Source organism: Elephantulus edwardii, unplaced genomic scaffold, assembly GCF_000299155.1.
Source record: "Elephantulus edwardii isolate Elephantulus edwardi_28Jun2011 unplaced genomic scaffold, EleEdw1.0 scaffold00177, whole genome shotgun sequence".
In the NCBI taxonomy this organism is placed as follows: domain Eukaryota; kingdom Metazoa; phylum Chordata; class Mammalia; order Macroscelidea; family Macroscelididae; genus Elephantulus; species Elephantulus edwardii.
Genome location: NW_006399927.1, coordinates 2,019,603 through 2,033,223, shown reverse-complemented (window position 1 = coordinate 2,033,223; position 13,621 = coordinate 2,019,603). Strand labels below are relative to the sequence as shown.

Genomic DNA, 13,621 nt, shown 5'->3' with positions numbered 1-13,621 from the left:
ACTTCATTTTCCTGGGACCCACAATCAACACCCTAGGTAAAGGATGTGTGGTTTGAAGTGTTCACAGTTCACAGACAGCTCAGTGTGGAACTGCCCTGTAGTGACTTGGTCTTTGCAATCAACATGATGAGACACAAAGTCTCACTGCCACCAGTGTGGGTGAGTCTTGGCCACAGAGGTATTACTATCTCTTCAGAAACCCTCACAGGAAATGTTCATGGCCTCTTGGAGGTCAGTATGGTCTTACAAGAGGACATGACTTCACTCCATGGAGTCTACGTATCCAAGGTCCATTCCACGCACCATAGAGTCTCTTTTACTGAATATCCTTACATGTGAAGATGGGAGCTCAGTTCTCTGAGAATTTATATTGCTTACAAAACTTCTTCTAGTGATAGTCTTCTAACCAGCTTCCGCTGAGCCAGCTCTGCCTCATGACCCCCATGTGTGTCAGAGCAGCACTGTGCCCCACAGATATTCCCATGGTGGGCCTTTTGGAAGCAAATACCCAGACTTTTCTCATAAAAAGCTTCTGGGTGAACTTGAGCTGCCAGTCGTTTGTTTAGCCGTTGAGTGTTTCCCTGTAATTCTCCTAGTTACAATTTACCATGTACCTCCCACAGGTCTGGTGGTAAGTCCTTTACATAATGTTCATTATCTTTTGTGTCAGGGATGGTGCTACATATCACATACGCAATCTCATTAATCTCTCACCACACCTGACAAGGCAGACCCTGCCTGCTGTTACCACCTCACACAGCAGAAAAAAGGCTCAGAAGGAAAACTGTTCATTCAAGGCCAGTCTTGCTCAGTTGGAAGCTACTTCCCATCCAGACTTGCTCGAACTTCCATTCCTGCCACTCTCCCAATGCCAGCTGTCTTCCTCAGGGGTGTCACCAGCCTCTAAAATGGTCACTTACATGTCTCAGATTCTGACCAAGTTGCCTGTTGCTGGAGGCAATGACTCCATTCAGGGTTTGCAAGAAATTCTTCCTTTGGGACCCTAGAGAGAGGAGAAAATCTAATCCCAAAGCAGCTATCTGAAAGCTCTGTTAGACCATGTCACACTTAATCACAAATGAAAAACGTTGATCTTTTTCTCACCATTTCCCCATTATTTTCCATCTTAATTAAACCTAATTAGTTGCTAAAACAGAACTCATTTAGGTAAGGAGAATAGAGACACATGACTGATGAATAAGTTTTTTAGAATTCAGCCTATCTGTACTTGAGGGAAGGAGTGGTGTGGTGCATTGGTTAAGGCATTCAGCTATTAACCACAGGTTGGCAAGTAGAACCTACCAAGCCCTGCCGGGGAAAGTCGTGTAGTCTACTTTTGCAAAGATTTACAGTACTGACAACCTCACGGGCAGTCTTACTCTAAAACAGGGGGATCCAACAGAATGCAGAAGTTACTGAGCAGTATCTTCAGTAGCATATTCAAGTAAAATCATGCTGAAGATTATTTGAAAATCAACAGGGAACTGCCAGAAAGTTAATCTGGAATCAGAATAGGACTATAATTGCTGATGTCAGAGGGATGTTGGCTGAAAGCAGAGAATACCAGAGACTCGTTTACTTGTGTTTTATCTATAATGCAAAGACACTTAACTGCGTGGATCATAATAAATTATGGTTAACATTGAGTAGAATGGGAATCCAAGACCACTTAATTGTACTCACAGGAAATCTACACATAGACCAAGAAGCAGTTGTCTGAACAGAACAAAGTAATACTGTGATGGGCCTATACTCCTTCTCTATACCTATTCAATCTGTGCTGAGCAAAGCTTTTGAAAAGCTGGACTATATGAAGAAGAATGAGACATTAGGATTGGAATAAGACTCACCACCTCCTACATTATACAAATGGCACAACTTGCTTGTAGAAGTTGAAGAAGACTTGAAGCACTTATTGCTAAAGATCCAAGACTACAGCCTTCAATATGGACTACATCTCAACACCAAGAAAACATCCTCACACTGGACTAACAGGTGACATCACGATAAACGGAGAAAAGATTGATGTTGTCAACAACTTCATTTTCCTGGGACCCACAATCAACACCCTTGTGAAGAGGAGTCAGGAATCAAAAGATGTGCTGCACTAGGAGAATCTGCGGTCAAGGACGTCTCCAAAAAACTACTAGATAGCAAGGATATTCACTTAATGCACAAGTTGCACCTGATCCAAGCCATGAGATTTTTCAATTGTATCATATGCATTTGAAAGCTGGACAACAGATAAGGATGAAGTTGCAGTGCTGGCAAAGAGTAATGAACGCATCATGGACTGGCAGGAGGAAGTGCAACCAGAGTGTTCCTAAGAGGCAAAGGCAGTGAAACGTCATCTTACACCCTTTGAACTTGTTATCAGGAGAGGCTAGTTCCTGGAAAATGACATCATGCTGAGAAAGGTCCGTGAAAGAGAAGAAGACCCTCGTGAAGACGGATCACCACAGTGGCCTTCAAGAGATCGACCAATACCAGGCTTGGGCATGGCAGACACTATAAGGGCAAGATCCCAATCTGCGGTTCACAGGGTCCCTTTGAGGTGTAGACAGGCCAATGGCACTTGAGGTAACCACATAAGGTTTGCAGGGAGTGGTGGAAGCACCAGCTGTAGTCCAAGTCGGGGCTCTATTATTTGCTCTGAGGCAGAAAGATGGGCAGTCTCCCCTTGTATAATTCATAAGCCTGTAAAAGCCCACCACGGGGTCAGCTCTGAGTTGGTCCTGACTCAGTGGGAAAGCAATGAGGTGGCTTGTTCTGTTGTTTTAACAGAGTTGCTATGACCTGGAAGTGATCTGATGATAGAGGGTTTGGTACCTGAAAGTGAGTGTCCATGTCTATTACTTTTACCCAACTCAAACTTAAACTCATAAAGCACTCCTTTTTTAAAAGGAAGCTTAAGCACAGCCTGCTTTTTATTTAGTAACATTACTACACAGAAATTCCTTACAGTCAGTATTTTAATTATTCATGGCTGTTGGCAAGTTAAGTCCCTTACCTCTCCAACTTTGAGAAGTGGAGGAAGTGTTCAATCCAAAGAAAGGATGCTTTCTTAGTTTTGCTAACCAGGCAATCATGCTGTTGCCAGATGTGAAAAGGTGGATATCTTATTTCATCTACAGTATATGAATAAACAAACCCCCCAGGGCCGTCAGGTATTTTATGTAATAGATAGCTCCCCCATACCCTGATCTCTCCCTAGAGTGAGTGGGCACTGGATTTCCTTACAAACAAGATGATTCAGGCTAGTAGCAAGAAAAATAATGTCTTTAAATCATTAAGACAAAACCCCACTTGAGTTCAGTACAATCTGTAGTGTTTGTAGTTCACAGACCAGTGGTCTCAGCAGTACAGGAGGATACACCCCTCTTCAATCCAGAACTGGGCAACAGTATGGTGGGCATCGCTAAGACAGGCCCACTGGCCCTCAACTCAAATCACTGTGGCCCAAGTCCTTACAAAAACTTTCACACATTAATCTTTGTAATCACCTTGTAAAAGAACTAGTTATTATCTTTAAAACACACTAGGTTTGAGATTCAAATGGTGGCCTTGTGGCAATAAATTGCACTGTGTTCCCAAAGGCAGGCAGTTCGAGGCCACCAGCTGCCCTATAGAAGAAAGATGGGAAATCACCTTCTTTGTGAATAACTGCCTGTGAAAACCTGCCAGAAGGTCAGCTCTGGGTCAGTTCTGACTTGACAGTACACAACAACAAGTGGTCATTACTAGCTGCATCTTAACCAAGTAACTTACTTTCTCTAGTCATTTGGCAGCAATGAGCGGTGGTGTTCTCATGCCTGGTTTGGAAAAATGGCTCCCCTCTCGCTTACTGATGAAGCTGATCATTGTGACCCAGTCTTCGTTAACCTTTCTATTTTATCAAGCCCTTAAAATTTTAATGCCTCTGATAAACTGTATATTTGTTAACACACTGTATGTAAACACAAAACTCACACTCACACACCCTGCCATCAAGTTGGAACCAATCCATCGTTGACCCTCCAGGATTTTTTGAGGCTGTAAATTACCTGAGAGGAGACTGACCTGCTTTCTCTGGGGAAGCTGCTGGTGGTTTTGATCAGTTTTAGTCAAGCACATAACTCCCTCTAGCCCGTGCCACCAGAACTCCCAAAGAGAAAGCTTTCTAACTACCCCCTACCCTGTTCCAGGGGACAATTTTCAGCCCTCTGGGGGGAGGGAATGCAACTCCCATGGAGAATGTGAGATTACAACATAATCCCATATTAATTAGTGCTCAGCACTGAGTGTAAACATAGTACTTCGTTGTTCTATTGAGTGAAACCTAGGACTTTTTCATAGTTGGTGGGTGTGAAAAACTCTACTCATTTGGTGGTTTCAGAATTCAATGTAAAGGCTGGAATTGCTAGCACTATGCACTGTCATGAGGAAAGAAATCAGTTAAGGGTCAAGTCAACACATGAGTAAGATCACAGCTGACAAAATCAGGGGGACGAGCACAGTGGTCAAAGCCATGTGTGAAGTTCATGCTACTGCTGGACATCTCCTTGGTTAGATCAAAACTTGCTTCTTTTTTTTTTGTAGGTGAGCCTTCCTGTCACATTAAAAATTAAAATTTGACTGACAGAAAAGATAATTTACTGGATGTTTCCTAAGGTCTAGGCATTGTGCTAAATATCTTACATGTCAATTAAATCTCTTAGCAACTCTCTGTAATTAGCACTATTATATTTCCAATGTTATAAGGAAAAAAGTATAATAAGATTAAATAATGAATCCATAGCTACACGCAGGCTAAATAATGAATCCATAGCTACATGCAGGCAGAGGTAGACACCATCACTACGTCTACTTAACTTGTGTGTAAGGTATATTTTATTTTACTACCTCTCAATATCAGTCACTGTTTCTAACTCAATATTTAAGCACATAAAGAGTCTGCCCTGAACATTGTTTTCTTTAAAGAATTATCTAGGTGATCAAACTGAGGATAGAAGCTGGAGGGGTGAGATTCGGAGCTTCTTCTAACAGCGCTCAGAAGATTTGGAAAGGGATACTGAGAAGGTGGCACCCTTAAAACGTGTAATCAGTGTCAGTGAATTGTGCACATATGGTGTGTATTTTCCTATGCATATTTTCATCAAACTAAATAAACATGTCAAATAAAAATAAAAAATATGTTGTTTTGCAAAAAAAAAAATACTAATTATACACTGCAATTAAGAATTCCATAGGATTCCCAGGTTTTGAAAGTCTTATTTTTCTGAGGATATGGAAAACTTCAAACTTAAAGATAAATCTCTTCTGCTTAAGGAGTCCCGGCAGTGTGGTGCACCATAGTAAAGCTAATAGGCTGCTAATAGAAAAGCAGGCAGTTTGAATCAACTAGCTGCTCTGAGGAAGAAGGGTGAGGCAGTGTCTTCCCTTAAACATGTGCAGCCTCTGAGCCCTGACAGAGGCCGCTATGAATTGGACTTGACTTTGTGAAAGGCACTTACAATTCACTATCCCTAAAGAGGGAATCATTATTTTAAGTGCTCTTTCTTATTATTACAAGAGGGTACTGGCTGAGTTATTAACCACTGATAGCAGAGAAAAAGAAATATCTTAGTAAGTTAGTCCATAAAATTGCTGTTTGGCATAAAAATAATCATTGCTTAACCTTATACAGAGCCCAGGGTTTCCCATGTTTCTGGTACCTCCAGAAGTGGTCAGCAATGCACTAATGTTGAGGCATAAGTGGCCCGAATCCTTGGCACAGAAACAATTTACCTGGTGACAATATTTGCATTTCCTTCTTGAAAGTTTTCAAACATTAAAAAGAAGAGATAATATATGAGAGCCACCACTTTCACTACCAACCAAGCTGTGCAGGGATTTCCCAAATGTCTCTAAAAAGCCAGGTGAGCTATGTCATGTGGCCAGATGGGGTGTACCCACAGCTCTCTAACAACCCAAGTTCCTAGTGCTACTTCATGTTTCAAGCTAACTTCTGGATTCTGTTTCAAAATGCAAGACATTCACATACATGTTACACAAAATAAGAGTTGCAAAAGTGGAAGCCAACAATGTGACTTGTTCTCTTCCCCAGGATGGCAAGAGGACATGGGTTCTTATTTTTTTTCTTTTTTAATAGGGGAAAGTGAGAATGCAGTCCTCAACTAATAAAAATTATGCATTGTTTCCCACATTTGGGGAAATTACAGGGGTCAGCACATCCAGAAAGCAATGGATGAGCTTCATGCTGGGAAAACCACCTTCGTGATCATGGTCTCTCTCCTGCCAAGTAAGGATAGACGACACGGGTTCTTTAGACTTCTTTACTCAATCTTAGGCATGGCCTTTTAATTTTGCCTTGTTGATGGAAGACTGCAATCTGTCAAGCCAGGTGTTTCATCACAAACACACTGACAGCAACACATTGAAAGAAAAAAAAAAAATTACCACCTCATGGGAATGGCAGAGCCACTCTATTTTGTAAGAAAGAATATAGGATAACCAATTTTCATAATAAACATGCGATATAATTTTCCTAAATGCAATGTAGTCTTTCCCCCCTCTAAACGGAAAAAAATATTAACAGCCAAAGCACTGCATTTTGAAATCCACTTAACTACTGTTATTTAAAATAAATAAATAAATAAATATATATCCTGGCAAGCTGCAGCCCCAGGGAGGATGCACAGCTTCACAGTTGAACAAAGTTGCTGCATTTTTTGCCTGCAGGATGGGAAGGAACAGAGAAATAAAGAGCCTGTGTTGTGTGACAGCGAGCAAATCCACACGTAAGCATTCCAGCGTTTGCCCAGGCCATCCCTCCCCTCCCAGTCCATCATCCTCCTGCAAAGTGTTCAGAATTTGCGGTCCTCCCTTCCCAAAGCCAGGAGACACACAATCAGCTTTTCCTGGCTCTCCTGAGCAAGCTCGGGCTGTCTGCTGGAAAAATCAAGTGGAAGAATGCAAATGCACTCAGCCCCAGTGGAAGAACACTGGCATGAAGCTGCGGCCCTGAAATGCCCACCCTGTCCCAGAGAAATGAAGCAGGGACCATCGCAATGTCAAAGTTCCCTCCCTCTGCTCCATAGCCACTGCTTCATAAGTTGAGAACTTAGCACAGCATCCCTCAAAAACACGTCTGCACAGGCAGGCACTAACTCACAGAGCTCCCTGGGCCGGCGGGCAAAACCCACCAGCTTTCTCAGGCAAGTTACCTGCAGCTGTTGAGCACTGGCCCCAAGAGCTGAGCATCCGCGAGGAGTAGAAAGAGAGGTGAAAGGACAGGATAGAGTCACACAGGTGGGAGCCCTGCCCCTGCCCGCGCCCGCTCACCTGGTACACGTCCCGCAGCCCGCACCACGCTCGGAGCGCCTGGTGGCAAGCGCGTAGGCGCTCGGTGTACCATCTCCGCAGCGTGGACACTGTCAAGTTCCACACCAGGCGGCTTCCGCCGAGCACCAGGTCCTCCACTCCGCACATGAACACAGAAGCCATGCCGCCTCTCCCCACGCCGGGACCTCAGGGCAGCCCACGGACCTGCGGCCGGCAGCCAGGGCTCCAGCCTGGCATCCAGCTCTCTTCGCGCCGGGCGGCCCGGCCGCGCTCTGATGGCATGGCCTGGGATTGGCCGCGCGCCAGCCAACTGCAGCGGCTGGCACGCCCTGGCCGGAGTCCCCGCCCGCCGCAAGGGCCAAGCTCAGCCCTACCCGGACGCCCTCCGCGCGCCCTGCGATCCCCGCGTGCGCAGCCCGGGCCGTGAGCTCTCAGTGTCTGGGCCCATAGGGCACCCGTTGCAGGGCCGCAGGCGCGTCTGGCGCTCCCGCTCCAGGCGCGCACGCACCTCCACTGAGTCTCCGCCTCTGCTCTGGGGAGCACCTGGCTTTCCAACAGGGGTCCCTTCTTGGCATCTCGCTTTGCCCACACTGATAAACACCTGTAGGCCGCCACGGATGAAGGACAGTGGAGGAACGAAATCCTCCAAAGCATCCCTTTGGACCCCATTCCTGGAGGAATAGGTCTGTTTCCTTGGTTCTGCCAGACCCTGGAGCTGAAGAGAAGAAGCTCAAAGCAACAGCATGTACACGGTCCCAGAATTGCCTGGGCTCCCAGCCTGGTGGTGGTAGGGTATGGGTGTCTGAGAAAAAGCCCCCCACTGTTGCTCTCCATGCAGGTTCTCTTCCTGCAGGCGGGTTATTGATGTGGAAACCAGTGTGCTTGGTGTGCTGAGTTACAGAAGCCCATGAGAACACCTTGCCGTGGCTTGGAAAGACTCTGGTTTTGGAGGTCGGTCTGAGTGAAGCACAGGCCTGCAGAGGCGCAGTGCACTCCATTCAAATGCGAAGGAAACCATTGTTACACTTCCCATGAAGTCAACAGGTTAATTAATCTTTTTTTTTTTTTTAACGTTCTCCCTCATGAATTGATCCTAAGGTGTTTGGAAAGAGGCGCCGAGGGGCCCCACATAGCTCTGCTACTTTCCTTTAAACAATTCCACATACTACTGTACTATTTATTATTATTATTATTTTTTTTTTTAAATAGCAGAGGCACTGCAGCCATTCTCCGGCCCAGTCACTTGGATGGAGGCTTTCCCTGGATTCATCCGTCTTGAATTTCACTAGTGGATTCGTACCTGGGCTGTTATCTTTGCTATTTAGTGGCAGAAAGTAAGGCACCAAAGCCATTCTCCTGAACTAGCTCAGGAGGCTTCTCAGCAGACTATCAACAAGTAAATCGGCTCTATTTCAGGTTTCAAAGGCACCTTGAGAATTTTAATTCGGGTGAAATCCAATCAGTCAAAAGGCTGAGGAACACAAAATCTGTTCTCAAAGTGCCTGTTTTTCAAAGTGACCATAATCGGGAAACTTAAATATCACTTCTTTCACCTCATAGAATTACCTGAGTTTTTTGTTGTTGCTTAATTAGTTAGTAGGCCACAGGCATAACTCAGTATTTGCAAGTTTCTCTTCACGATCACTATGCGCTCATTTGAAGGTATTTATCTATTATCTGAATGCACTACTAGGTCTCACTGAGACCAATGGCAACGATAAAAGCACAGCTTGAAAACATATGGCACTGATGGAAAAGTACTGGATTTGAAAACCGCCTCGTTAGTACAAGTGCGGTGGTGGTATACTGTTTTTATTTTTTTTTAGCACTGCAGTTCAACTGTGTTCTCGGAAATGTCGAGCAGCCCAGGGAATACCAGAATAGAACCTACCACAGGTCAATTAGCTCTGCCTCATGACAGTAGGCTCTCAGAAAAGAGGGTGCAAAAACACCTTGGAGCATGGGCCCAACCACAGTGGCCAATTCCAGCCTCAGTCATTTCATTCAAGCAGGTGCTTACACTAGCTTTTACAAATGCGATGTGACACAGCAATTATCATAAGGAGGGTCTCTGCCCAGGGACAACAGACAGCATCATTTGGAAACCACTTGGAGATGCAAGATCCCATGCCCAGCTCAGAATGAAAACAAACAAAAATCTGGGCTGGGGCATGAGACTCCCCCGCCCCTGGGACAGGCTGACTCACAGAATCCAGACCACTCTGGAAGAGGTGGATCTCCCGAGAGAGACACTTGTTTTCACATCTCTACACTTTAAGACTTAGGGGAATCTCAGCAAGGTCCTTGAGCACAGAAAGTCTCAATATCCTCATCTAAGAACTAGGGAGTATTATCTGAATCTAACATGTAGGGACTGAGTGAGAATTCACCAAAATAAATCAGATAAAAATCCCACCAATGACTGGCAGAGGGTAAGCACCCTAAAACTCATCCCCTAAAACTCAAATCAACAACAAAATTAAGAATTGTTTCAATTATTTATACACAAATGAAATAGCATGAGTAAAATGCTGATTTTAATTTCAAGTAATTAAATGAATAAGCATAACTCATTTTATTGCCCTTCTCAGACAGGACATTGCTGTTATTCATTTTCCACAAATAGAACATTTGCAGCAACCCTGTGCTGAGAGAGTCTGTTGTATTATTGTTGTTGATTACCATCAAGTTGAGCACGACTCAGAAAGACTCCATGAACAAAAGATATAATGTCTTTCTATAACTATCGTAATTTCTCCATGATCATAGACTTTTCATAGGCATGTGGTTTAGGAAGTGGATGCCACTCCTGCTTCCAAACCTGTCCTATAACTTGGAGCTCCACCAAACACCGTCCACATTGGTTAACCATTATGGTACTTGATATTCCAATGGCACAGGTTCAGCATCACAGCAAACCCAGATTACCTCAGTACAGCAAATTGACAAGGCGTAATGTACAAAGTAGAAGAATGTTCCTCCAAAATATAACAACACTAGTCTCAGTTTGAGTGTTGTCAAGTCAAATACAACTTACAGGGACTCTATGAACAAAAGACCTGAACTCTGTTCTATAATTAATGTAATTTCTTTATGTTTATAGTTTCCAGAGGTGCCTGGGTTAGGAAGTGGATGCCACTCCTTTTTACAAATCTGAATCAGTCTGGAAGCTCCTCCAAACTCTGTCCATGATGGGTTACCATCATGGCACAATGGGCAGCTCCAAGTTATTCAGTATGGCAAAAAGACAAATGACTGCCATATCACTTAAAGAATGTTCATTCTCATATTAATAAATCTGGCCAGAGGGCCACAGGCCCTTTTAAAGACTCACCCAGCAAACGCTGTTGACTATGCTCTACCCTTGGGTCCTTATTGACTGGGAAAAAAAGTCTGGGCCAACTGACACCCACTTGCGGAGGGGGAAAAAGACAATAACACAACCGAACATCAAAGAATACAGCTTTCAGTATTGATTACATTACCAATAACCTAGGCCAAACACAAACCAAGACGTTTTTTGTGAGCAAGTCTAGATGCCATTTCTCCCAACAGCATGTGCTCCCTCTGTGTCACATATAGGTAATTCTTGAACTACTGAAAAATCTTTCATAATTTTATGGCACACTTGACTACAGTATTGTTGTTAAGTGCTGTCAAGTCAAATACAACTCGTAGAGACCCTATGAATAACAGATCTGAACCCTGTCCTATCCTGTGCCACCTGCACAATCTCTTGACAGATTCAAGCCTGTTGCTGCAGTACCATGTCAGTCCATCTCATTAGGATCTTCCTTTCCTTTGCTGACCCTCCATCTTTCCGAGCATAATGTCCCTTTCCAAGGAATAGTCTCTTCTAGCAACATGTCCAAAGTACATGAGATTAAACTTTATTATCTTTGCCTTCAAGGAACATTTTGGCTGTATCTTCTCCAAGACATATTTGTTTGTTCTTTTGGCCATCCGTGGGATTGTAAGCACTCTTTTCCAAGACCACAACTCAAAGGCATCAATTCTTCTTCTGTCATCCTTATTCACTGTCCAGCTCTCAGATGCGTAGCAAGTGACTGAAAAGATCATGGCACACCTTAGTCCTCAAATTGACATCACTGATCTTCAATAGTTTGGAGAGGTCCCTGACTGCAGACTTTCCCAGTGCAATATATCTCTTGGTCTCCTCACTTTTGGTACTTCTGCTGATGATTGTGGTTCCCAATCAGATGAAGTCATTGACATTTTCAGTATTTTCTCCATGTATCATGAGGTTGCCTATCAGTCTAGTGGTGTGAATTTTCATTTTCTTTTTGTCTTTTGACCTTGAGATGCAATACATATTGAAGCTTGTATTCTTCGATCTTTTGCAGTAAGTGCTTCAAGTCATCATCACTTTCAGCAAGCAAGGTTGTGTCATCTGCATAATGAATGTTATTGATGACTCTTCCTCTGATCCCAATGCCATAATCTTCTTCATAGAGTCCAGCTTCATGAATAAAATGCTCAGCATACAGATTGAATAGGTAAGAAGAAAAGCTACACCTTGGCATATGCCTTTAATGTTAAACCATATTTCCTTGCTTTGTATGCACAATAGCTCCTTTAGTATAAACAAAATGTTTGTATGCATTGTTGTTGTTGTTAGGTGCTGTCGAGTCTCTTGCGACTCATAGTGATCCTATGTACAAGAGTCCTAAATCCTGCTCTATCCTGTGCCAACCTCACTGTCTCCGACACACCTACTCCCGCCACCTCAATCACTGAGTCAATCCATCTCATCCAGGGTCTTCCTTTCCTGCACTGTCCCTCCACTCTCCCAAACATGATGTCCCTCTTCAAGGACCAGTCCCTCCTTGCAACATGCCCAAAGTATGTCAGACGAAGCTTCAGAATCCTTGATTCCAAGGAGCAGGCTGGCTTCACCCTCTCCTGGACAAGCCTGCTTGTTCTTCTAGCAGTGCATGGTATATTCAACACTCTTCTCCAGCACAGCTCAAAGGCATCAATTCTCTTTCTATCATCCCTAATCACTGTCCAGTTCTACAATGCATAGCATGCAATTGCGAAGACTATGGCCCGATCAGGCACACCTTAGTTTCCAGCTTGACATTGTTGCTCTTCAGTATTCTTGAGAGGTCCCTGACAGTTGACTTTCTCAATGCAATTCGTCTCCTGATTTCCTGACTGCTGTTACCAAGAGTGTTGACTGTGGAGCCAAGTAAACAAAAACTATTAACTATCTCAATCTCTTTACCATCCATACTGATGCTGCCAATTGGCCCAATGGTGAGAATCTTTGTTTTCTTGATGTTGAGCTTCAAGGCTGCAGTCCTTGACCCTCTGAAGTAAGCGCTTCAGGTCCTCATCAGTTTCAGCAAGCAGGGTTGTGTCATCTGCATAACGCAGGTTGTTGATGAATCTTCCACCAATCCTGATGCCACATTCCTCCTTATACAGCCAAGCATCCGAGACGATCTGTTTTGCATACAGATTGAAAAGGTATGGAGACAGAATACATCCCTGGCGGACCCCCTTCCTGATTTTGAACCGTGCAATGTCTCCTTGCTCTGTTCTGACGACTGCCTCTTGGTCCAAGTATAGGTTTCACATAAGCACAATCAAATGTTCTGGGACTCCCATTGAATATTTTTTAAAATTTCTAAATGCATACAAAATTATTTACTTTGTATGCATTAAGAAATAAAAAAAATATTCATGTGCTTTGGCTGATTGCGGCCTATGCTTTGTGGCCATGATCTATAAATGAGGCCCATGCTTTGTGGCGATGGAGAATCTGCACTAGCTCGGAGGTACCACTCTATCTGCTTTCCTGTTGCTGCCTGTTCTTTCAGTGTTAACGGAGAGAATGTTTTAGGGTCTCTCTAAATTTGGCCAAAATTCTGGTTGAGGCTTCATCACCAGAGTCAATCTGTCTTGTGGAATAAAAAAAGGAATGCATGTTCAAAGTTAAAGACAGAAAACCATTTGTTCCCACTAATAGAAAGAAACATTTGTGCTGCTTTCCCCCTCTCCTGCAGAAGGAGAAGTCCAAAGCTTTAGTGAGTGAGATTTGAGAGAAAAAAGACTGGCAGTGATGGGCAACTGAACCTGGCCATAGGGCAGCTGAAAAAAACCCAGAGACTAAATGTGGCATTGTCTTTTAAAAAGGCTAGTATTGTGAAACAAACCAGATTCCAGACATGGCCCCTGAATACTGGGCTACAATTTCAGGTAGAGAAGGAGCTAAATCAAGCTGACTTCAAAATTATCTAGTTGCTTCTTAATTTAACAAGAAAAATGTCTT

General features: G+C 43.7%; 1 protein-coding gene across 1 annotated transcript in view; it reads right to left on the bottom strand.

The window, feature by feature from the left end:
* FRMD4B (FERM domain containing 4B) overlaps positions 1 to 7,487 on the bottom strand; it is a 306,037-nt gene extending 298,550 nt beyond the window's left edge. Inside the window, exon 1 of the mRNA XM_006895942.1 lies at positions 7,324 to 7,487. Within this exon, the coding sequence (XP_006896004.1) occupies positions 7,324 to 7,485 (162 nt within the window). The 5' untranslated portion in view covers positions 7,486 to 7,487. The remainder of the gene's footprint in view (positions 1 to 7,323) is intronic.
* Between the last annotated feature and the right edge of the window lie 6,134 nt (positions 7,488 to 13,621).